The sequence below is a fragment of the Microtus pennsylvanicus genome, chromosome 2, assembly GCF_037038515.1.
Source record: "Microtus pennsylvanicus isolate mMicPen1 chromosome 2, mMicPen1.hap1, whole genome shotgun sequence".
In the NCBI taxonomy this organism is placed as follows: Eukaryota; Metazoa; Chordata; class Mammalia; order Rodentia; family Cricetidae; genus Microtus; species Microtus pennsylvanicus.
Genome location: NC_134580.1, coordinates 100,386,794 through 100,412,635, shown reverse-complemented (window position 1 = coordinate 100,412,635; position 25,842 = coordinate 100,386,794). Strand labels below are relative to the sequence as shown.

Here is a 25,842-nt window from a genome sequence, read left to right as displayed (position 1 = left end):
ATACTAGTTCAATAATTTCCTAAGCTACAACACTCCTGTATGGTGGCAGAGCTGATCCCACCCCCGTTGTTGTTACAGTATTTAACCTGTACTTTACATATTTTTGTGTAGATATAAACAACACCAGCCTACCGACAGGGTCACAGAAAACCTGAAGAAGTTACTCTCATATTGTGAAGACATCTACCTGCATTACAAGTTGGCATATGAACACAAATTTTTTGAAATTGTAAATGTGCTTCTGAAGGACCCTCAAACAGGATGCTGTCTTAAAGATATGCTCGCAGCTTAGAAGATCTGAAAGATGCCTTATTGCTTTTTGTACCTATATGGCAATAAAGTATTTGAAGATCTTTCTCCCCGCTTGAGGTGAGAAGCCCAGAAACACACCGTATCACACCAATCATGACTACAAGGAATGAAGGGAAAACTGGTATAAGGTCAAAGACTTGTTAGAATGGCTTCCACATTAGGAGAACAGTCATGATTAAAGAGTACCTGTGCCTGCAAGTTCCAGTTTCAAAGCAATTTAATCTTATTTACACAGTTAAGGAACAGGTAATACATTTTCATGAGTTAGAAACTGATCTTTTTTATAATAAAATAGGTTTAAATTCAGTGTCTGTCATTATTACTGCTAAGGAGATCTTAGCCCTTGTCTGCCTTCAACAGTATTTATTGTAATTATTGCTGTGTAGTCACGGCCTTTCATCAATTCAAGTCATTTAGATGGTCCTGCTTTCCACTTAGTGGTCTACAGAGCTTTGAGGTTCCTATTGCCTATGGAAGAGAATTTAAAAACATTTTTGACCTAGTGACAATTATGAGGAACAAAAAAAAAAAACCCACAAATTTGGTTAAATGACTTAAATGATCACCCAACTTATGCTTACAGCAATAACATAAGTAGTAGGCGCCAATACTCCAAATAAATAGTCCTAAGGTACTTAATTGAGCCTCTAGCATCTAAACAAAATAATTTCCCAAATAAAGAGGAAAGCGATATCTGTTGCTCTACTAAAGACCCCAAACATTCCTGCTTCAAAACTGTAACTACATCAGGCACTGATTAAGCCTTGGTGAGTACAAAGAGACTCTACCCAAGAGCTGCATCCTGTACTCAACTATCTCTTGGGAGGTAACACAAAATTTAAGTCCTCACAATAGTGATTTTATTAAATTAGTTGCTTTATAAAACATTGCAGATGTCATAATTGTTAACATAACAATTTACCAAACTGTAGTTAACTGGTGCAGTTTGCTGAGTATGTTTTATAAAGAAAAGGAAATGCCAAAACCCTGTTAAGTTTTTCTGTTGCAGCCTAGAAGAACAAGATTTGTTTCTCAGACACTTGAATCAGGCAAATAGAAACAGTTCCCTCCCCCATCTGAAGTCCTCCATCAGTAGAAATAGGCCGATAAATAACTAGACAGTCAATGCACTGGAGCGTCCACCACTGGCACTGTGACAATGGAGAGGTTTACCTTCTTCAGCTTCAAAGTTGAAGGGTTTTGGTCATTAAAATCTTAAGTATCAAACTAGTATTTTTCAGCCACAGTATCTTCACTCTGAGATAAGCAGTCTTCTTCACAACATCTTTTTAATATCCTCAAGCTCAAATTTTAGACAAAGCAATTTTAATATTAGGTGCATCCCACATGCCCTTGCTTGCTGCAAACTGCTCTTCTTGACAAGTTATGAAGTAGTTCAAGGAGGTATGGTTAAGGCTGTATTACTGAATGGTGCTGGTAAATACTACACAATTTTTTGTCATGTTGCGACCTTTGTTTCCAATTTAGTGACTGCTGCTATGGAGTCAGATAGCAACAATGACAACATTATTAGGTTTGTTTTGTTTTTAAACTATGATTTAGTAGCAACTGAAGTTCCCAATTTTAACCCCTTGGCAACAAGATCCAAGTTCCCTCATTTGCTCATTAGCACCTGAGTGTCAAGGGGTTAAATAACCAGCACGAAAGATACTGCACTTCTGATTGTAGCATTTGGCAGAACTGAAAGGAAAGGAAGTTGTGCTACATGTTGAAGGGATTGTGGGCAACAGAAAGAAGACACCAGGAGAAGATAGAATGTCACATGAAGTCTTCGTAGTCTTGTACATATCCTCCATCATATCCACCATAGTCTGCCAGGTCATCTTTCATAGTGGCCTTTAATCCCCCTCCAGGAACCACACCTTTCTTCTTCTTTTTGGCTTTGTTTTGCTAAAAATGAAGGAAGAGTTAAAATTCACGAACCTGTATGCTATGAATATTTCACCTGTCACAGCAAACCCTTGAGATGTTAAAGCTACAGCATTTGGGGGGGGGGGGGTTGTTGTTGGTGGTGGTTTTTCGAGACAGAGTTTCTCTGTAGCTTTGGAGTCTGTCCTGGAACTTGCTCTGTAGACCAGGTTAGCCTCAAACACAGAGATCCGCCTGCCTCTGCTTCCTGAGTGCTGGGATTAAAGGTGTGCGCCACCACCGCTCAGCTAGGCTACAGCAAGTTTTATTGTCTCAGAAAAGAAAGCAAGTATGTCTATGAATGGAGACAACAGACACCACACTGCTGTTCTGTTCTAACTTAAAATTTCAACAGGCTCTTTACTGTGTTGAGGGAACTCTGCCCACAGCCCCACCCTAACATAAAGCATTTCTCTGTACAGCTTGCTCTTACCTTTTCTTGCTTCTGTTTTTCACTGCAAAGCACAGTCAATGAATTGGTAATCTTTTTCAAGTCATCAATTTCCACTTTAAAAAAAGAGAGACATAATACTAAACTTCAATTTTTAAGCATTTTAAAAAATAAAATCAAAATAGATATCCTACATTTGTAACCTAGGTACCTTTATTAAAACAACTATGAATTTCTCCTTCATAAATAAACAGGTAAGTAACTGTTCAGTCTATAGCACACTAAAGTACAATGGTCAACCCAATGAGTATAAGAACTCTAATTAGCCAGATGCACACATTAAATCCAGCACTGGGGAGGCAGAGGCAGGTGGATCTGAGTTCCAGGCCAGCCTGGTCTACAGAGTGAGACCCAGTATAGCCAGGACAGCAAAACACAGTGAAACCCTGTCTTGGAAAACAAAAGAACAATGTTTGTAAACTCCTTAGTGTTTGCATGGCTTCTTACTGTCTTCCCTCAGTCTAAACAGAGGGGAGACTAACCACAGCCTCTACAATCACTGAGTAGCAGCGACATAGAATATGAAATGATAACTAAACACACAAATGATAGGCCTCTGCCCCCCGCTATGTTTTCTAGCCCAGGAACAACACCTTTTAGTAGTGGACAAACAGTAGTAGATCAGTTCTTAGATACAGAAAATGTTAGGGTTTGGTTAGAAAGCCCCCCACAAAAGAAACAGGAAAAACAGTACATATGTGTAAAATGAAAACCCATCTGTGCGTAATCATTACCTACATTGACCCCTGCTTCCTGACCATTCCTCAAACTACGACTCCTAATTCAAGAGCCTTTTGACACTCTGCAACCAGTTCCAAGCCCCTCACCACCCTCAGACATTCTTGGTATGGTGTCCCAACATTAAAGGCACCAGTTCTGTTGGGCAATTTGGATAGCATCTCAAACCCTACTTGTAAAATCAACAGTCCCAAAGAGCCCCTAGTCCATTCCCTCTAAAGATACTTTGTAGTCCTTTAGGAGACAATGTGACCTGCTTTGCTAGGCATAAATCAGCTATCTCTTTTGAGAAGCTCCTACACAACAATGAAAGCAGCCTGTCCCACCCCCAAATACTCAAATTGGATAACATTCCAAAAATAGTTGCTAAAAAGGAAATCCCAAAAGTCTACATTATATAGCATTAAAGCTTATTTAAAAAAAAAATTTCCCAAGTATGATGTTTACAATATAATCTTAACAAAAGGGGCTAGAAATCAGCATCACTTACATGAAATACAGACATCTCGAACTAAGGCTTCCAAAAAACTGGCATAATATAGTGATTTTTCATATTGTGTAATTTTATCTTTTAGTAACTTTCCAAACTCTGTGAAATCATCTCTTGAAGATGGGTTCATAGCATCTATTCCATAACCTGTATTATTAACACCTGCGGGAGAGAAGACCTGAAGCATTAGGAAGATACAAACATTTTTAAGTTCATCAATGGGGACTAGAGAAATGGCTCACAGGGTAAGAGCTTCCCATGTAAAGATGGGGAGAAAGAACTGAGGACACAAAACTGTCTTCTGATCTCCACATGTTCCTCCCCGTAACAAAAACTTTAAAGTTCATAAACCAAGCTGTTATCTAAACAATCAGTTTTACTCTAAAGCAGAACTTTACAAAAACATGTGCCACCATCTGCATGTGAAATCAGAGGATAACTTTCACTCCTTTCACCAATGAGGGTTCTGGGGAATCAAACTCAGGTTATCAGGCTTATTAGCCACTGAGCCACCACTCCACCCCTAGGAAGCTTTTTAAACTACTGAACTTTTTAACCTGGGCCAGTGGGAGTTCCTGGACAGAATTCAGAAGGGTGCTTCTGAAATTCAAATATTAAAAAAATTTTATTTTATCTTGAATTTTACTGACCTCCAATTTAGCATTTTCTTCCATTTTTATTTTAGGCAACAATCATATTTAATAACAAACCCCATCACTGTCTGCTTACAATACTGTCAACTACTACCAATAAAAAAAAAACATATGAAGTTGAGTAGTTACAAACATTTATAATCCCAGCATTTGGGAGGATGAAGAATTCAAGGCCAGCCTGGCAAGAACCTGTCTGAAAAAAAAAAAAACCACAAACCAGTAAATTACTAAATAGGGGCTGAGAATGTAGCTTACTCACATAGTGTTTGCCTAACTTATATGAAGCCCTGAGTTCAATCCCCTGCACTAAAAACTAAAAATCTTGAATTCTGTGTGTGTCATGGATTTGTTTTGGGGTTTGATTCCTGTTCCAACTGAAGTATTAGAAAGACCTTTAATCCCAGCATTCAGGAAGCAGAGGCAAATTTCTCTGAGTTCCATGCCAACCTGGTCTATATAGTAAGTTCTACACCAGTCAGAGCTACAAAGACCCTGTCTCAAAAACAAAAGCTGTAACTAGAAAAGGAATCCACAGAATTTACTAGCTGTTCAAAGAAGGATGCTCTCAAAAGATCTGTCCAAGAAAGACAAAAGGGATGGGGGGCCACCAAGCGTGACCACCTACATTCAATCAATCCCTTGAACCCCCATGGCAGCAACTCCACAAGCTGTCCTCTGGCTTCCACAAGCATCCTTGGGTACAGAAACCCAATAAATGTAAAAACAAAACTTTTTACAAAGATGGGAAAGGATAAGGAGACGGATATGATAAAAATAATTAGCTAACTCCAAAAATTAAACAGAAGTAACCATGTATTAAAACCTGAGAGAAAAATAATCTAAATTCTAAAATTCTAGGTTAAAAGTATGTATGCTTCTTAACATATCTTTTTCAATGTCAAATAATGATCTAGCAAAACCACAAATTCAATTCCTATTAACCAAATAGTGACTGTTAGCTCATTTTCTTAATTTGCAACTGGTACCCCCATGAGATTTTCTGCACTGAGCATACACACATGGGCTGTCCTGAAGAGAGGAACACCCACAGTTACAGCCAACACTGCTAGAAACCCATTGAGGGTATGAACACACTTTCCTAAAGGGGAACAAGCAAGCCTCTTTGTTCTAGAGAAGGGGTTGGTGAATTTTTTCACACCAGGTAAGGACAAACTTGACAAATGAAGTAGTCTGTATTTCTCTATTTCTTTGAACTCTTCCTTAGGTATGCTGGCTAGTTCTATGGCAACATGACAAACTAGAGTCCTCTGAGAAGCGGGAACCTCAACTGAGAAAATGCCCCCACCAGATTGGCCTGCAGTACATTTTCTTGATTTTTGATTTATGTGGGACAGCCCAGCTCACTGTGGGCAATGCCACCCCTGGGCAGGTGGTCTTGGGAATTGTAAGTAAGCAGACTGAACAAGCCCTACGGGACAAACTAGTAAGCAGCAATCCTCCATGACTTTTGCTTCAGTTCCTGCCCTGCCTGACTTCCCTGATGATGGACTATATAAGCTGTAAGATAAATGATGGCCCTGAAAGGTAAGGTATTATGAAGGCCAAAAAAATAGAAACAACCCTGAACACAAGGCAAAGCCAAAACTGAATATTCTACATGGACCAACCTGCTCTGTCCAAGTCCTATCTGGACTTACAGCAATAGGATATCACCAAAGACAGTTGGGTATTTCAATTTCAAAGCCATAGACAGCAGAATCTATCCAGTTCATAAATTTAGGCAACAGTACACTTTACTGGTCTGCTGGCATCTTTTGGAGGGCGTTGGGAGGCCTTCTTGCTATATAGCCCTAGTTAACCACCACTTCTGACTCTCCTGTCTCAGCTTTCCAAGTGTTAGGAATATGGGCATGTGTTACAAATGATGTTTTATATATATGATACTATAAAATATTACTTAAAAAATTTGAAAACATGTCTATACTTTGTCAAGTAATCTTAAATATATAAACAACAGCTTAAAACAGTGTTCTAATCTCAATTAGAATGTGTGCGTCCTTTAAAAACATAGTTTTTGATCTCTCACAGATAAGGTAGTAAGACTGGCAGAATTTTTCACCTGGAGTAGTTCAACACTGCACCCACCATCTTACCAAAAGTTTCTTTTGCTAATTCAAGGTCTGACTCTTCCTGTAGCTTCTTTAGCCGAAGTTTATCTGCTAATTGCTCTTCAGGTGTTAGCACTTTAGGTTCTTCAGACTCTTCTAACTAAAATGAAACACAAGTTTCACTTGTAAAAGACAAGCTTATAGCAGACAGAGTATATTTTTATATTGTATGGATTTTATGTCAGTCATCAGCACTTACACAAAGAAGCAAGCACATACTTGTAATCATACAAATGATTACTGTATTTTGGCACTCTTCTAAACACTTTAAAGGATATTCATATCTCAATTATATAGATAATTAAATAAAGCATGGAGACACGGAGAGGTAAAACAACTTACACACAATAATAGGAGTAATATTTGAACCCAGTCCACTTGTCAAAAATGAGTGGATGAAATTATAGGTAAGATGAAACGGCACTCTTCACAGGATGCCACAACAGACATTGAGCAACCTTTCTAGAATATGGAGACCTCTATCGGGCATCTTAAAATATTTCTACATGCTTTCATCAATTCTTTTTTTTTTTAAATAATTTATTTAACTTTATTTTATGTGCATTGGTGCGAAGGTATCACATAAGATCCCCTGAAACTGGAGTTACAGATAGTTGTGAGCTGCCATGTGGGTGCTGGGAATTGAACCCAGGTCCTCTGGAAGAATGTCCAGTGCTCTTAACCACTGAGCCATCTCTCCAGCCCCCGCTTTCATCAATTCTATAATAAACATTTGTATTAAGAAACCTGAGATGGGGGCAGGGGGCTGGAGAGATGGCTCAGTGGTTAAGAGCACTAGCTGCTCTTCCATAGAACAGGGGTTCAAATCCCAGCACCCCCATGGTAACTTAAAAATCTAGTTCCAGGAGATACACAGGTACCACATGAGCACAGTACAAATATACATACACACAAGACACTCAAAAACAATAAACCTTTTTTTTTAAAGAGAGGAGGCACTGAGATGGCTCAGTGGCAAAGATTACCACTGGCTGTTCTTCTAGAAGACCAAGTGTTCTTCCCAGCACCCACACGGGGGTTCACAACCACCTACAACTCCAATTCGAGAGAATCCAATGTGCTCTTTTGGCCTCCAAGGGCATCAGGCACTGAAGTGGTAGATAGACAGGCAAGCATGCAAGCTAAACACCAATATACATAAAATGGGATGGGAGGGGCTGGAGAGATGGCTCAGGGGTTAAGAGCATTGTCTGCTATTCCAAAGGTCCTGAGTTCAATTCCCAGCAACCACATGGTGGCTCACAACCATCTATAATGAGGTCGGGTGCCCTCTTCTGGCCTGAAGGGATATACTGTACACTAAATAAATAAATATTAAAAAAATAAATAAATAAAATGGGATGGGAGGAGGTGGAGAAACCTGAGCTGAACCCAAAGATATCCACTGGAATACTATTTATAATTGCAAGTAAATCTAGTGACATTAACTACAGAATGTTTAACACACTGTTCATCTGGCAACATAAACATTAAAGATGTTTTCAAACCATTAGAAAAAGTTTTATTTTATTTTAGAGTTACAAATGTAATCTAACATGTAATCTAAATGTAAACCAACATGACACCTCAGTAATGTAAAGCTCTCACTTATCCCCCCAACCCTCTGAAAGGGTAGATAGTAGCTGGTGTCTTTTCTACAGATAACAGTTATTGGGGAATAATACAAGCACCTGCATGTTCCCACCTATGCAAATTTTCATGTTGAAAACACATTTCTTTTTTTCTTTTTCTTTTTTTTATATTTATTTATTCATTATTCATACAATATTCTGTCTGTGTGTATGTCTGAAGGCCAGAAGAGGGCACTAGACCTCATTCCAGATGGTTGTGAGCCACCATGTGGTTGCCGGGAATTGAACTCAGGACCTTTGGAAGAGCAGGCAATGCTCTTAACCACTGAGCCATCTCTCCAGCCCCTGAAAACACATTTCCTTGTTCATGGAGTGGAAATGTAAAGAGGTTAAAAAAAAGAAAAATGGAATATTTCCAAGTGTCTTTAGACCTAGACAAAGATCAAAACTGAAAATATCTCAATGTCAGGCTTAAGACAAACTAACACTCAAGTCAAGGTCTCCTCAAGTTGGAGACTAATATGAAAGCCTGAAAACCTGGCCAGGTGGTGGTGGTGCATGTCTTTAATCTGTAGACTAGGCCAGCCTGGTCTACAGAGTTCTAGGACAGACAGGGCTGTTACGCAGAGAAACCCTGTCTCGGAAAACAAAACAAACCCTAAACTCCACTTCAGAGCTTTAAATTTTATTCTTTAACACGTTATAGTTTTGTTTTTGGTTGTTTTGTTTTTTGATTTCTAAATTCTTTTGAGATAGTCTCATACAGTAAGGAGGGATGAGAGTACAGGTATACGCCACCGTGCACAGCTCTTACAAATGTTTGCTTCTTTATTGAGACATGATCTCTTCTGTCCCAGGCTATTCTATCCTCAAACCTGTAACTCTCTCAGTGGGATTATAGGCATGCAGAACCACAACCTGCTTGAAACTTCAATGTTTTTTCATTCATATGTGTGTACCATACATGATGGTGGTGGTGGTGTGAACAAGCACAAGGACAGCCTCCCCTACCCCCTGCCCCCGAGCTGGTCTCAAGCTCACTACCTAACTTAGGATTACTCAAACTTCTTATCCTCCTGCTTCCATCTCCCAAGCAATGGGGTTATAGGCATGTAGGGCCACACTGTTTTATGAAGTGCGAAGGATTGAACACAGGGTTTTGTAGATGGTCCTGTACCCATCTACACACTGCCAGCACCAAGTAGACTCTTTAGTTTTTAAAAACAGCATATGAAGTTGGGAAGGAGAGTAATGGGGAAGACAGGAGGAACTAGGGGTTTCAACTAAACACATTATATACAAGTATAAAAGTCTCAAACAATAAACTACTATGCTTGAGTAAAACACAAGTTACAAAAACCTTATTAACAAGTTTATATGAAAACAAAGAATTATTTTTTTGGCAGAGTCAGACATGGTGGCACACACCTTTAATACCAGCACTTGGAGGCAGAGGCAAGTGGATCTGAATTTGAGGCCAGCCTGGTCTACAGAGTGAATCCCAGGAGAGACAGAGTTACACAGAGACACTGTCTCCCCCACATAAAGCAGACTGACCATAGCACCTTTCACACAAGCAAGCACTCCATCAATGAGCTGCATCTCACAGATGCAGATCCCATGCTACATCTCTTTCTGGTAAAAACAAGCTATACAGACACAGCTAAAAATATAGTTTTCTAAAATATCAGGTATATTGCATAAATACAACCTGATATGAAAAAAATCCCCCTTTCAGAGGTTTAAAGGTAAAATGTATATTAGTTATATTAAGCAAAACAAAAATAGCTGAAACAAATCTGGGGACACATTAACAATATTAGGTGATATTTGTTGTTTTTGAGACAGTCTCACACTACGTAGCCCTGGATGACCTAGAACTTGCTATATAGACCAGGCTAGCATACAATTTTTAGCAATCCTCCTCTTTCTGCCTCCTACATGCCAGGATTATAGGTATGGATATCACCAACATTTGGCTTTATGGGACTGGGCCTTACAATACAACTCAGGCTAGTCTTGAACTTACAGTAATGTAATTCACACTTCCAGAGTACTGGGATTTCAGGAATACACCACTATGCCTGATTATTTTCCTACTTTCATATTTGAAGATCTTTTTTTAACAAAAAGTAAAGAAGTCAAAGGGGTGGTGGTGCAGCCTTTAATTCCACTCAGGAAGCAGAGGCATGCAAACAGATCTCTGAGTTTAAGGCCAGCCTGGTCTACAAAGTGAGTTCCAGGACAGCAAAGGCTACACAGAGAAACCCTGTCTCAAAAAAAAAAAAAAAACAGAACAAAACAACAAAAAGTGAAGCATTAGAGGTATTTCCATGTTATGTATGGGAAGATTTCTACAGTAAAGTAAATAAAAATGAAGTGGAAACTACAGAAGAAAGGACAGCCAGTTAGCGGTGCATATCTATAATCTCAGTACTTGGGAAGTGGAGGCAGGAGAAAATCAAGCTCAAGGTCAGTCTGTCTCAAAGAGAGCTGGAGATAATACACACAGAAATATAAAGGTGTGATGGAAAGATAAGGAACAAGTGTTTACATGAGGGATAGTGGGAAAGACAGAATAAGGAATTACAAGTGTTTTATAGTTTGAATTATGAAATGTTTCCTATTAAAAAGAAAATTAATAAATACAACAATACTTCTGGATCCTGCTACAAATAATCGAGAATAAAACCAGTTTAGGACATGACAAAGGTTTGCTCAGTGTATTCTCTGTGTATGACTGCGACTAGAAATAGCTGCGGGTGGGCTGGGCATACAGCTCAGGGGCAGAGGGATCACTTACATGCATGAGGCCCTGAATTCAATCCCAGCACTGAAAGAAAAAAAAAAGCAAAACTGCAGGTGCTAGCAAAAACATTAAGTGTGGTCACTGCACAATCTAACTGTTCTGATGAAACTGAAAATATTTTCAGATGTAAGACTTCTGGGTTGGATTTTTGCACCAAAAATCCCTTTGCTCTGGGATGCACCTATCTTATGGTATATCCACTTTGTCTTTACAGAGCCCTTCAGGTTGTGAGGTAATATTTGCAGCCAGTTAAGACGCTGTACCACAACTGACACATTATGAATTCTGTATGCATTATACGGAAACTGACAGAACTTACCCTCTTTCTAATTTCTTCTTGCCTTTTCTTCTGCTGCCGTTCTTTCTCTTTTATCTTTTCTGCTATTTTTTTCTTTTCTGAAATTTTTACTTCTGAAAGAAATATTTTATTTACAATTATATTGAATACTTTCTAGTTTGTAGCTTAGGCAGATATGATACTTGAACACCTGAAGAGACAAAACCTCCCTAGCTTTCAGAGTCTTATGGTGATATTCTGGAAATGATAAAAGTTCCAGTACTCTTCCTTTTCCTTTCAAATCTTATCCCCAAAGATCCAAATAGACAAATAAGATTATTCAAACAACACCATTTCCTCTACTCTTTTCTCCTACCTAGATGACCCAGCAATCAAACAGAAAACCCGTAGGTACTTAATCTGACTGTTGTACAAAAGTACAAGAAAAAGAAAATATACAGAGAGATTTGGTTTAAAACAACGAAGCAGCATCAGTGGCTCACCTGGTTTTACTTCTGCTTCCTCTTTATTTTCGTCATCATCATCATCCCAGTTATCCTGAAGACAAGAACCTCCATTAGTAATTCTTTTTTTTATATTTGTTTATTTGTTATGTATACAATATTCTGTCTGTGTTATGTCTGCAGGCCAGAAGAGGGCACTAGACCTCATTATAGATGGTTGTGAGCCACCATGTGGTTGCTGGGAATTGAACTCAGAACCTTTGGAAGAGCAGGCAATGCTCTTAATCACTGAGCCATCATCTCTCCAGCCCCTCTGTTAGTAATTCTTACACATTTTCTTTCCCACAAGATTTCTACGTTTGCCGGGTGGTGGTGGCGCATGCCTTTAATCCCAGCACTCGGAAGGCAGAGGCAAGCAGATCTCTTTGAGTTGGAGGCCAGCCTGGTCTACAAGCTAGTTCCAGGATGGGGTCCAAAAGCTACAGAAAAACCATGTCTGGGGGTGGGAGGGTGGGGGGCGGGAATCTCTATGGTTAACTCTGCACAAACAAGTTTGTTGGTAATTTTGGTATTATAGCCTTTGTAACAGTAAGGCCCTTAGCCAATGGTTATCTTTCCATTTTTTCAAGTCTAATTCCGTATCTCAGGAGTATAATAAGTGTTACATGTTTTTCTTTGGGTCTGTTCCTAGTATTCTGTAAATTCCTGTAAATTCTGTTGCTTTTGTAAGTTAAGTTTCCCTTGCTCCCATCATGCCCTATAATTAGTTATTTGTATGTAGCAAAGGTTACTGGGCTTTGAACATTAGTGAAGGACAGAGTCCAGTATAGCCTAGCCTGGCCTTGAACTCCTTCCTGGTCTTTCTGCCTCCACTTCCCAAGTGGTTGGAGTACAGGTTACCACACCCAGCCTTTGAACAGCAATTTTACCACTTAAGATTTATTATCAATTCCTTACTTATAATTCCCTAATTAAAAAATTTGCAATCGGGAGGCAGAGGCAGGCGGATCTCTGTGAGTTCAAGGCCAGCCTGGTCTACAAGAGCTAGTTCCAGGACAGGAACCAAAAAGCTACGGAGAAACCCTGTCTCAAAAATCCAAAAAAAAAAAAAAATTTGCAATGTTTCAGAATTCAAAACATTCGAGTATCATCAACATGTTGGCACAAGAATATTCCATACTTGGGGTGGGGGTGGGGGCGCTGCATGCCTTTAATCCCAGCATTTGGAAGATAGAGGCAGGCGGATCTCAGTGAGTTGAGGCCAGCCTACAGAGTGAGTTCCAGAACAGCTAGGGCTGTCTCGAAGAAGGAAAGAAAAATATTCCATACTTACAACAAATGGACCTAGTACCACAAGCCTAAATATAATTCCAGCTACTTGAAAGGTAAATCAAAGTTTAAGGCCTGCCTCTACGAAGTGAGTAATCCTGTTTCAAATTAAGAAGAGAGAGAGAGAGAGAGAGAGAGAGAGAGAGAGAGAGAGAGAGAGAGCAAGTAGGGAAATTATATAATAAATTGCTTGTTTGGCATGCACAAGACCCCTAGGTTAACTCCCCAGTACTACCAAAAAATAAAAATAACAACAGAAAATTCCACATCTGACCCAGATAGATAGATCTTTTGTCAAACAGAATGCTTAAAATAGTGTATAAAATTACCTTCCAGTTATGGGTATAAGGTATATTTAAAACAAAAGAATTTCATGTTTACTTGGGTCCCATACCATTACATATATATACATATATACACCTCAAAATCTGAAGCAAAAAAAAAAAATCCCCAAATAGAAGTATTTCTGCCCCAAGTGTTCTGGATAAGGGATATACTATACAACCAGTACACATCACCTAAAAACAACAGAAAGGGCGCACTACTTCTTGACTTTTGAGACAGGGTTTCACTATATATTCCATGCAGGCCTCCAACTCAGCGATCTCCCCACCTCTGCCTCCAAGTGGTGAGATTGAAGGCATGAAGAAGGCCCTCCACACCAGCCTGATGAATTAATTCCTCTAATTGTACTTGCTAATCTCCAGTACACTAGTGAACAGAACAGAGACAATAGGCACCCTTTTCTGTTCCTCTCTTAATGAAACTGTCCTCCAAATACAGCAAAATCTATGAGTCACTGGCTTTTGCTACCTCTATATTTGCATTAGATTTGCATTAAGTCAAAAAAATCTCACAAAGAATTCACCATGTTTTCTTCTAGAATGTATATTGTTTCATTGTTTTTTATTTAGACCCCTGATCTATCTATAGTAAAAACCACAGACCTTGTCATACAGACTAAAGCTTGCAGTGACCCTGTTGTATCTCCTGAGTGCAGAGGTTAAAGTGGAACTAACACCCATTTACTACCACACTACTTTCATCACAGAAGCTTTATGGTATGTTTAATGTCTGCATACATAAAATAATGTGTGTTTAATGTCATTCCCCATTTTAGGATTTTTTTATTCATTATATATTCATTATATATACAGTGTTCTGCCTGCATGTATATCTGAAGGCCAGAAGAGGGCACCAGATCTCATTACAGATGGTTGTGAGCCAGCCCCCATTAAGATTTTTAATGTTTTTACTGTTATATTTGTTTTTCCATAAGCCTTTATATCCACTTATCTAATGCCATAAAAAGCTTACCAATTAAAAATACAAGATAACCAAGCTCAAATTTATAAGCCTTAAGTAAGCTGCTGTCTTATTTTTAATTTGACAAAGTCTACCTATATAGCCCAAAATGGCCTTGAACTGATCCTCTTGCCTCCCCTTACTACATTCTGAGATTACCTATGTGTGTGTACCGCCCACTGCTTTTCAGTTGTTTCGTTCACCAGATGCTGCTCTCTAATCAATGGGTTGTTTCCAGCGGTATTGCTTACAACACAATCACAGTCAATGAATCAAATTACACAGTATTTTTAGGCACAGTATTAGAGACAAGTGAAGAACTATTCATCCCTTTATGGCTCTGCCTCCTTAAGCCAGGCAAGGCACTCTGAGGTAGACCTATAATCTGTTTTTCTATGCCTAACTCTATACTGAGTTACATATAAACCTAATGTCAAACAATTTTCTGAAGACACTGTAGAATTTACAAGATTCCAGTTTAGCAGGGATAGAGACAGCCCTCAATTTAAATTGTACTTTAATCTATAGGTAGAACACAGTCTCAGCAACCACCAGCACAGTATGACATGTCATTTAAAGATGAGCCATCAGAGGGAAGATGCAAAGCAGGAAGCCCTAATGCCATTACAAGAGGCAACAGCTAATACCACAGCTATGACACAAACACAAGCGTCTAGTTTTATAGCATTACAGACCACAGGTCTAAATCAATGCAGATACACACACACACACACACACACACACACACACACACACTAAACCTAAATAAAAACAAGTTTGTACATCCAGCAAAGAAATTAAAAATCTATTGGAATAATTTCATATGCAAGTAAGTATGTGTATGTATAAGTTTCTAAAACATTCTATTTTCTGCGTTTGGATGTTCAGCCTTCAAGTATGCCTATGTACCACTTGTATGACCAGGGAGTCCAGAGAGGATTCAGATGTCTTGGAACTGGAGTTACAGTTGTAAGCTACCATGTGAGTGCTGGGAAATCTAACCTGGGTTCTCTGGAAGAGCAGCCAGTGCTCTTACCCAATGAGCTAACTCACCAGTAAAAAATATATTTTTACAATCACTTGTCAATTTAACTCATGGTTTCGAGTTTTATCAGACTGAAAACAAATTAATTATTCATTATTTAAGTAACTAAGATATTAGAGTTGGAAATAAAAAATCAGAGCCAGGCAGTGGTGGCACACACCTTTAATCCCAGTACTGAGGAGGCAGAAGCAAGTGGATCTCTGAGTTCAAGGCCAACCTGCTCTACAAAGCAAGTTCCAGGTCAGCTAGGACTTTTCACAGAGAAACCCTATCTCAAAAAGCAAACAAACAAAAAATTAAAAATAAAAAAAGTTTGTATTATTACCTTACTACTATGCCTTAGTTTTCACATGAAAACTGTAGTACAAAGGGAACCAAAGGGCTACCAATAGAAGTTAACTATCAAGTATTTCAGGGTCTATAATATGCTGCTTAGACAGTGCTTCAGATAGGAGGGTACTGTATTTCAATTAAGTGCAGATTTAAAATCGAGATAATAATAGTAACAGAACATATTGATGAACATTTGCTTTACACCCAAAATAATGTTAGGAGCTTTTTCTTGTTGTAACATTAAGGCTAATTCTCGTAACTCTTCTCAATATACAGCAGCAGCATCCCTTTTTACAGAAAAAACTGTGATCCGGATATAGCCAACAAATGATCTTAGTAAGAAATAATATAGGGACTTGCACTGAGTGGCTCAAAGTGACAAAAGAACTTCCTGAGACTCAGAATATAAAGTAACTGCAAACTGACTTTCTCCTATTAATATTTGTCCTTTCAATTAGTTCTAGAATGAACTCCCCTAGATCATAGGGAATCTCAAAAAAAAAAAAAGCAGAGTTAGGTACATGCTAATATGTAAAATGTGCCCAGATTAATTACACACCTTCAAAACTCAGGGTGCCTATTATTTTGTTTAAAAATTTAAAAATCTTGAAGTCTGTCTGGTACCACAAAGCCAAGAGAGAACTATCACTGAAAATAAACAGTACCCTGGTGATACCTTCAACACAGAGAAGCACCCTTAGTAGCTCATCCATATCAACTCTATATACCCTGTCCCTATTATGAAATGGTTTCCTATAAAAGATAACCCAGCTCCCATCCATGCAAACAGGAGGCTCCCTAGAAATTCCCCATTTTATCAGAATCCCTTTTTTTTCCAGTGGGGGTGTAGGGTATTGTGGTGGGGTCTTGCTGTGTAGCTCAGGCTGGCCTTGAACTCATAATCCTCTGACTTCTACCTCCAGAATGCTGGGATTTGTGGCAATGTCACTAAGCCAGGCCAGAAAGGGTTTTAATAGCCAAAGAGGCAGTTCCTGTAAACAAATTCTAGGCAGAGTCGTGACCCTGCCCCAATGCACAAAGGACCATGAAAGGCAAGTCACTGTCTATCATCATTACCTTCAAATACATGCAACAAACCTGCCCTGAAGTTACTACTAAATTACCATATTAATTTTCTTAAGAGTACACAGAACTATCAAAGAAGGCTTAGTAGCTTTCCACAGGAATTTTTAAAATTTTAGCTCTTTAGCTACGAAATTAGCAAGTCCTAAAAATTTAATGTAGGGCATAGAATACCTACCACAATTGCTATTTAAAAAAAAACAACTGTGCAGACTATCCTGTAAACACAAGAACTCTGTAAACACTGGCAAGTTTTCAGATAAAATGACAAAAGTGTTGCAAGACACTTAAAATAGACAGCAAGCTTATCTATCACTTCAAAATAAAAAAGACCTAAGTGTTATTTGGTTCAAGATACAATCTATTAATATCCTATTAAAAATACCTTTCCCAGAAACTGGGAATATATCTCAATTGAGACAGCATTCGCACAACTCGCAATGAGGTCCTGGATTCAATCTCCATTACTGAAACAAACAACAGACACTCCAGAAATCTGATCCAGGTATCCTGGTGGCTCATGCCTGTAATTTCGGCAGCTGGAGACTGGAGACAGGAGGATAAGGAGTTCATGGCCATCCTCTGTTACACGTGGAGTTCTAGGCCAGCTGGGACCATGAGACTATAACAAAAACATTGATTGCCTTCCTGTAATGGCCAGCTTCTTTAGAAGAGAGACTGTTTATAATTTCCTTATGCCTAATATCATTCTAATTGAATCATTTGTCTGAAAGAGATGGCTGTTTTTCAAGTTCAAAAATCTTTTTTTTTTTTAAAGACACAGTTTCTCAAATGGTACGCCTTTAATCCCAGCACTCTCTGTGAGTTCGAGGCCAGCCTGGTCTACAAGAGCTAGTTCCAGGACAGGCTCCAAAGCTACAGAGAAACCCTGTCTCAAAAAACAAAAACAAAACAAAAAAAAGACAGGGTTTCTCTGTGTAACAGCCCTGACTGTCCTGGAACTCTGTAGACCAGGCTGGCCTTGGATTTACAGAGATCTGCCTGCCTCCCAAGTGCTAGATTAAAGGCATACGGCTGCCCCTCAATATCTTTTTTTCTAACCAAACACAACCAAGTATTAAAATGAAAACAAATACTTTATTTTGTTTTGTATGTATGTGTGTATATACGTACACATATTATATATGTGTAAATTTATAATAAAGTACTTAGCAGTTGGCTGGTTCTGCCATTTTTACAATACCGAAATGTTGAGTGTCATATGCAATGAGAGAATATATTCAAGTCTGAAAATGATTTCCAGCTGAAGGAAGACATATTTATAGATTGTCAAACAGGAATAGCTTCAAAAGAGCGGTTAAACGGCTTTTGCCTCATAGCAATATCCCAGGAGCTAACATATACTTCTCTCCTTTTCTCCTTAAATAATTTAGTTAAGACACAGCAAAACTTTCTGATTCACATTTCTTTTTTTTTTAAATACTTATTTATTTATTATGTATACAATATTCTGTCTGTGTGTATGTCTGCAAGCCAGAAGAGGGCACCAGACCTCATTACAGGTGGTTGTGAGCCACCATGTGGTTGCCGGGAATTGAACTCAGGACCTTTGGAAGAGCAGGCAATGCTCTTAACCACTGAGCCATCTCTCCAGCCCTCACATTTCTTTTAAAGGTAGAGTAGCCCACTCTTCCTATGAGTAGATGACTTTGAACTTCTTACCCTCGCTGAGATTATAGGAAGGCACCACAATCATGTTTTTGTAATGCTGGAAATGGAATCCAGAGTTTCATGTATCCTAGGCAAGCACTCTATCACCTGAGCTATATCTCCAGCCCACAAAATACATCATAATCTTACTGGAAAAACAACTTCTTAGTATTCTGTAAATTATGTGTTGGTTTCTGCTCTAAACAGCCTCAGCACCGACAGGGCTAGACTTCTCATAAAAATTCAGTTTATGAAAGAAAGTTAAATAAATGTTCTATCATCTTTCTTAAGTCAATGTAATTGTTTCAGTAAATTCTACTCCATGCAATCCAATTCATTAAGTTTGGTTCAGCACTTAGTTGTGTTCTAGCTCAATGCCTACCTGTCTTACATTCAGAGTGATTATTAACAAACTCTACATTCTTGGCTGAGCAGTATCACAATCAAAAAACTAAACTCTGAGTCGGACAGTGGTAGCACACGTCCTTAATCCCAGAACTTGGAAGGCAGAGACAGATAGATCTCTGTGAGTTGAGGCCAGCCTAGTCTACAAAGTGAGTTTCCAAGACAGCCAGAGCTGTTACGTACAGAAACCCTGTCTCAAAAACAAAACAAAACAAGAACAAAAAATTCTTGTTGAGATAACTGACTCTGAAGTTATCTTCTGATTGCCAGGCATACAATGTGGCACATGCACCCACACAAAAAAGGAAAAAAAATTTAAAGTATGTTTTAGGATTGAAAATGAAGTCCAATGATAGCATATTAAGTGTAAACACTTGGGTTTATACTCCAGTAACTGCAAAATAACAACAACAATAGTTATAAAAAGCTAAGTAAAAACCTGCTATTTTACAAAAAGTATTACAATACTGAAATGATTGGAATTTTCTTAACAGTAATCTGTTAGACATGGTGGCTCCTTCACGCTATAATCTCAGCACTTGGGAGGCTAAAGCAGGAGAACTGACAGGGGTTGTAAGGACAGCCTTGGCCATAAAAGGCAGGCTGCTGGGGAAAAAAATGATGGTCACTCTCTTCATTCAGTTGAGGATCAAGAAACAGTGAAGAACTTATTAAACTATTCCTGCATATTTGTAATTTTCTGTAAAATTTAGAAAAATAATCTCTCCAATATACAAATTTTCAGAAAAGCATGGTGGCAACCACTTGTAATTCCAGCACTCAGAAGGCTAAGGCTGGAGAACCTGGAGAATTCAAGTCCAGTCTCGTCTACATAACTCGACTGCCTCTCCCACTTCCCAAATAAAACAGGGTTGGGGAGATAGTCCAATTGGTAGAGTCAGGACATCCTGAGTTTGATCACTGGAACTGCATAAGTCAGGCCTGATAGCACACACTTGTAATCCCAGCACTTGGGAAGCCCAAGCCAAGAGATCAGAGTCCAAGGCTATCCTCAGGTACACAGTGAATCTGACACAATCCTCGACTTTAGGAGACACCAATTTAAAGAAAACAAAAAGATACCTATTTATGCAAAATGGGGCCACATGAGATCCTGACTAAAAAAAAACTAAACATACACAGATAAAAACAAAACAAATGCTTGAGAGAGTTGAACACAGTCAGAAGCTTCCTCTAAAAATCTGTATACCTTTTGAATAAACCTAATTTGTAACTTGTTCAATGGGAATGTAGGCAATCCAGTAAAATGGTTTTAAAGCTGCGTTGTCCTTGCTTCCATTAAGTGCTCAATCCTGTGTCTACATCCTGCACATCATTCCAGTCATATACACAAAGTAAAACATTCTTGTCATTCCAGTCATACACAAAGTAAAACATTCTCTCCAGACCTCTGTGTATCAGGATAGTAAGAAAGGTTCAAGTAAATAAAACCAGAAATGTATGCTCCACTTATTTATATACATACATAGATGTGTATCTGCCTGCCTGTCTGAGTGTGTATGTATGTGTCTACAAGAACAGACTCCAGATGCAAAGCCACAGGGATTGTGACAGGAGCTCTAGGAATCTTAACTCTGGTCCTCAGGAAGAGGCTGCTGTTCTTAACCTCTGTACCATTTCTAGTCACTTCTCACCTTTTTACTGGGAAAAACTCTATCCTTTAAGAGGTCTGCAACTTAAGTCCATTTTTGCCACCGCAAAATAGCTTCTGAAAAGGACAGTCAATCAGAGCGAGTAACTAAATAAACAACATTAAACTGGCAATTTATAAAGGTCACTTTATCCTGACATAAAATGAATAATGCTTTCTAAAGTTTTGTGATAGAACTCTCACTCAACTGCCAAAGTTGGTCCTAAACTCCTGGAATCAAGAGATTCTCCCACAACTTCCCCAAAGTACTGAAACTATAGGCACTGGTCATCTGGGCATCTTTTTAAAACTCGGATATTTTTTTAAAAATTCACACATTGAATTGTTTAAGGACTACAATTACTTGGTTTCATGAAAATTAAACCTTGTTTGCATACCCTCACAAAAAGATTAAATGCTGAAAGCAGACAGTGGTTGTGCATGCCTTTAATCCCAGTACTCGGGAGGCAGAGACAGGTGGATCTCAGTGAGTTTGAGGCCAGCCTGGTCTACAGAGTGCCAGGACAGGCTCCAAAAACAAAAACAAAAAACAGGATCTTAAAAAAAAAACCCACAAAATTCATAGTAAATAAATACTATAGAAAATACTTATCTTTCTGGCCTCAGGAAATAATAAAATGTGGCACAAAATAAATCTCATTTAGCAGCCTAAATATGTTCATAGGATTAAAAAAAAAGTAAAGATCACTGAAAACTAATATTTATTGAATACCTATCAGGTGTTAGGTGACCCTGCTTAAGGCTCATTTAAAATACATATTCTCATGGTGTTGCACTCCTTTGATCCCAGCACTTACGAAGCAGAGCTAGGCAGATTTCTATGAGGTTGAACACCACCTGGTCTACACAGTAAGTTCTAGGACATACAGGGCTACCCAGTGAGACCCTATCTCAAAACAAAACAAGCAAAAATAACAAAGCAACTATGTAATGCGGGTCTCATTATGACTATTTACATATTGAGAAAGTATAACTTGCTTATGGCCACAAATCTAGAAAATGCCAAGGTAACATTATAATCAGTATAATTCTAAAAGCCAGGAGTCAAACTATTCTTATAATGTACCATGAGAATGGAAATAAACATTTCAACACCTTACTTTAAGTCTCTAAAATTTAGCTCTAAGACTTAGACTTATAACAGCTCTCAACTTATAGGTCTCTTTGGGGGTCGCATTACCCTTTTACAGGGGTTGCATATCAAATATTTACATTATAACTCATAACAGTAGCAAAATTGCAGTTATGAAATAGCAACAAAAATAATGTTATGATTGGGGGTCACCACACATGAGGACATGTTAAAGGGTCACAACATTAGGAAGGTTAAGAAACAATGTGAGTGATAAGAATTATCAACATCAGGCTCAACACCATCTAGATGCCATAATCCCAGATAGATACTACATGGCATCATAACAGACAAACTTAAACAACTTTCTGGAACTTATTTCCAATTCCTCTCATTTCCCCAGCCCTCCTGTTTTGTTTTGAACTTACTCCCATTCCTTGTTCTAACTTCTTTCTTTATTTACGTCTTAACTTCCACTTCCTAGGAAAAGTGAAAAATCAAAACTGAAAATCTGCTGTTGTGTGTTAAGAGAAGGTTGGTAACAAATTATCCCCAAGTGCAATATACACAACAGGTAAACACAAATGCAAGCGGCTACTCAATAAAACTATTAGTCATTATTAACGTCAATGTACGCAGACCTCACCTCTTCCTCAAACTCAGGCTGTCTGGTAAAGTGGACACACACTCGACAAAAGTCAGAGACAAGACATAAAAATCCAAACACTACTATTAAATTCACAATGACTACCAAGCTCAAAATTCTGAACACCAGCAGGATTTACAAAGTACTAGATTAATCAAAGGACGAAAAAGCATTTTCCAGTCCATACAAAACTTTTTATCTGCACAAATATCGGAAGACTTTGAAAACTTCAATAGTGGCAGGACAGTACTGGCATACACCTTTAATCCCAGCACTCGGAAGGCAGAGGCAGGCGGATCTGTGAGTTCGAGGCCAGCCTGGTCTACAAGAGATAGTTCCAGGACAGCCAGGGCTACAAAGAGAAACTCTGTCTTGGGAAGAAAAAAAAAAAGAAAGAAAGAAAGAAAAAGAAAACTTCACTAGTATACAGTTATGGAGCTGAGACTTTCTAACTTTTTTTTTTTTTAATGAACACAGAATATAATGACATCTAAAGCTGTAGGATGAGCTGTGGGAGTTTTCAAAAACAATGAAGGTTAACAGGATTCGAACTTACAAGACAAAGAAAAACAAAACCACTGGCCCCTGGTCTACTTCAACCACCAAATCTTGAGTGTTTTTCAAGGCCTATCCCTGTGCAGATGAATTACTGTTACCTTTCCCTTTTCCACAGCGCCCAGTTTTCAGCGCCTAGGTTTCTGTCCACTAGCCTGCTGGTTAACTCGGCACTGGGGTCATCCTTCTTACCTCAGGGTGGGGGAAGGGAGAGCTAAAAGTTGTTTTACTGTTCCAATTCTAGTTTAGGAAAAACCAAGCTCTTTTTTGCATCCAACCGCTGTAACGAGCCGCCGACCCTAACTAAGGAGCCGATCTAAGTTACTGACACCTGGGAGCCGCGAACCGGGCAAGGCAGGCGGCTCTCCCTACTTTCCATATGGGACAAACACTGCAACCGAGTTTCCAATCTGCTCGGCTCGTTCCGGTGAGAGGTTCTGGACTGCGAAGCTTGCACGTGGGCCGACCCGACTGCTGCTGTCACTTCTCGTCGCCAGTTAGGTTCCAGGCCGGGGAGCGGACCCCCGGTGATGGGCTGGGACTCGGGCTGCCGCCACCCTCGGCAGAGTCCGGCCGGACACGCCGCCGCCCGCTGCCCACATGGCCGGCCGGCCGAGGGAACCAGGGCACGGCTGGGCCGACGCTCACGCGGGACCCACGGCCCGCAGGCCCGGGCGGCGCCCCGGGGCCCCCCGATCTGCCCGCCGGCCCGCAGCCGGCGCCTGCCGAGCGGCCTGGCGCCCCGGCCCGCACCTACCTTCACGTCCTCGTCCTCGTCCTCGCCCTCCCAGCGGTCCCCGCCGGCCGTGCCGCCGCCCGCGACCTTCCGCATCGGGTCCTCCATAGAGAACGTGTCAGCGTCTACGGAAGAGAGGGAGTCGCGTTAGTCCACGCGTGGGAGCGAGGCCGTCACGGCCCGCACTCGGGCCGGAACTTCTGCTCACCCCAAGAGTCTGAGTCGCCGGCCGCCGCCGTCGCCGCCGCCATCTCGAGTCGGGATGAGCGTGCGTGAAGGGAAGAGCTGCGAAGAGTTAGCGCGGCAGAGGTGAGTCACCCGGCTGGTTCTCGTTGGCCCGCGCGGGGCAGGCTGGGACCGTGGCTGACTGGGCGCCCGGCCGAGGCCCCGCCCCTTCGGGCGACGCGCGCGGCGGGCGGGGCGGGGCAGGGCGGGGCGGGGCGGGGCGACGCTTGGCTGGGAGACGCCAGCCCCAGCCGGGGGCCCCTGGAAGGAAAGCAAGTGCGCACGCGTGGGTCGGGCGGTCCGTCGGCTGTCGATCGCCCGCTGCGAAAGGACTGGGAGCGGCGTGGAGCGTCGGGTGGAGGCAGCAGACGGGGCGTCCTCCTGCAGTATTCCAGCGTGCGGGTCGGGAGATCGAAGTTGACCCCAATCTCTCGGGGTTTCCCCTTTCCGTGAGCCTCCGGAGGCCAGCACGGTGATTCTCTAACGAAAACATTTCGGAATTCCGTGGTGTGTGCCAGGCATATGCTCTAGTTTGTTCTCAACCCAGTAGCAAAATAGTTATGTAAACACATTTCGACATAGAGCTCTGGCTGCAACAAAAAGAAGCATTATGAGGTTAGATGTAAAAAGGTAGCATTAACGACGGCGGAGGATGCAGTTTCCTGTCTGCGGTAGGCTGCCTGCGGTAGGCGCTGGTGAAGTTGGTATTTAAGAAACCACGTGACTCCTCCGGTGCATTTAAAAGGCTTGTGGCTCTCACCTGAAAGAGTGCAATCGAATAGGTAAATTGATGATAAAGAACCTAAAAAGGAGCATTTTTTCCCCCCATTTGGCACTGGACTTCCGTTGTAAGGACATTAAGGGACGAGCTAGTTTAGGTATTTTGTTGTTTATTTTCCGATATATTTAGGGTTTTTTTATTTTGTTTTTTGTTTTGTTTTTCGAGACAGGGTTTCTCTGTAGCTTTTGGAGCCTGTCCGGGAACTCACAGACATCCGCCTGCCCCTGCCTCCCAAGGGCTGGGATAAAGGCGTGCGCCACCACTGTCTGGCTATATTCATAGTTTTAAAAATCTTTAAAAAATATACAGTAACCAGCCATTCTCATTAATTTCCATTTCTTGCGTATTTTTGGTCTAAAAATAAACATTTCATAAGGTGGACTTTCAAGAAGTGTTGTACAGCATTATTAAATCGTGAGGCGACAGTCTATAAACACCGCATCTATTTGTAAAGGTGGATTAAAAGTTAAGCAAGAGAGACGGCAACAAAGAAGAGGACACAATCATTCACAAATTTTATCTTCAACACTTGGCAAAGTCCCTAATACATAAGTATAATTAATTGCTGTGCTAAGGATAAAACCAAGAGCCTCTGCAAGCCTTGCACTACCACGGAGCTATGCAACCCCTAACCTCAGTGAATTAGTTCAGTGAGAAGAATTCAAGCCGTAATTTAGTTAAAGTAAGACCCTCAAGAAGGAAGACTTGTGCCTCCAGATCTCCCTTGGGTCTTAATCCTACTTGCCTGCCCTGAAGATTTTGAAGTTGTGTGATCTAAATTTCTTAAATTCTCCTTTTATACATGCATCCCATTGATCTGTGTCTTCAGAGAGCTCTAATATGGTGACTGAATTTATTGAAGCTCCGAGTAAGAAAGGTTATGCTTTAGGAGACTGAGTGATGGTGCATATCAAAACCTGAGAGCTAACCTTGACTTCTTGCTCTCTCTGTCCCCCCGGGACTCCATTTGCTACCCACTTTTGTAGCTCTGCTTTCATTACTGAAATTGAAAAATTACCACTACCTGAATCAGAGAGTTTTGTAACTTCAAACTGATGTTCCCTCTTCATCTCTTTCTACCCAGTCCATCCCACACACAACAGTTCGCTTGCTTAAAAAAGTGATTTATGCCAGGTTGTG

At 40.2% G+C, this 25,842-nt stretch overlaps 2 protein-coding genes across 2 annotated transcripts in view; one reads left to right on the top strand and one right to left on the bottom strand.

Annotated features, from left to right (window-relative positions):
• Spg11 (SPG11 vesicle trafficking associated, spatacsin) overlaps positions 1–618 on the top strand; it is a 66,712-nt gene extending 66,094 nt beyond the window's left edge. The window contains exon 40 of the mRNA XM_075961973.1: positions 112–618. Within this exon, the coding sequence (XP_075818088.1) occupies positions 112–292 (181 nt within the window). The 3' untranslated portion in view covers positions 293–618. The remainder of the gene's footprint in view (positions 1–111) is intronic.
• On the bottom strand, positions 512–24,068 carry Eif3j (eukaryotic translation initiation factor 3 subunit J). The gene is made up of 8 exons (XM_075961974.1): positions 23,905–24,068; positions 23,718–23,821; positions 11,884–11,938; positions 11,423–11,514; positions 6,688–6,802; positions 3,921–4,082; positions 2,675–2,748; positions 512–2,223 (listed from the first exon to the last, which is right to left on the bottom strand). Exons 1-8 carry the CDS (start codon positions 23,945–23,947, stop codon positions 2,092–2,094), a joined length of 777 nt encoding a protein of 258 aa, XP_075818089.1. The 5' UTR covers positions 23,948–24,068; the 3' UTR covers positions 512–2,091.
• Positions 24,069–25,842: the final 1,774 nt, after the last annotated feature.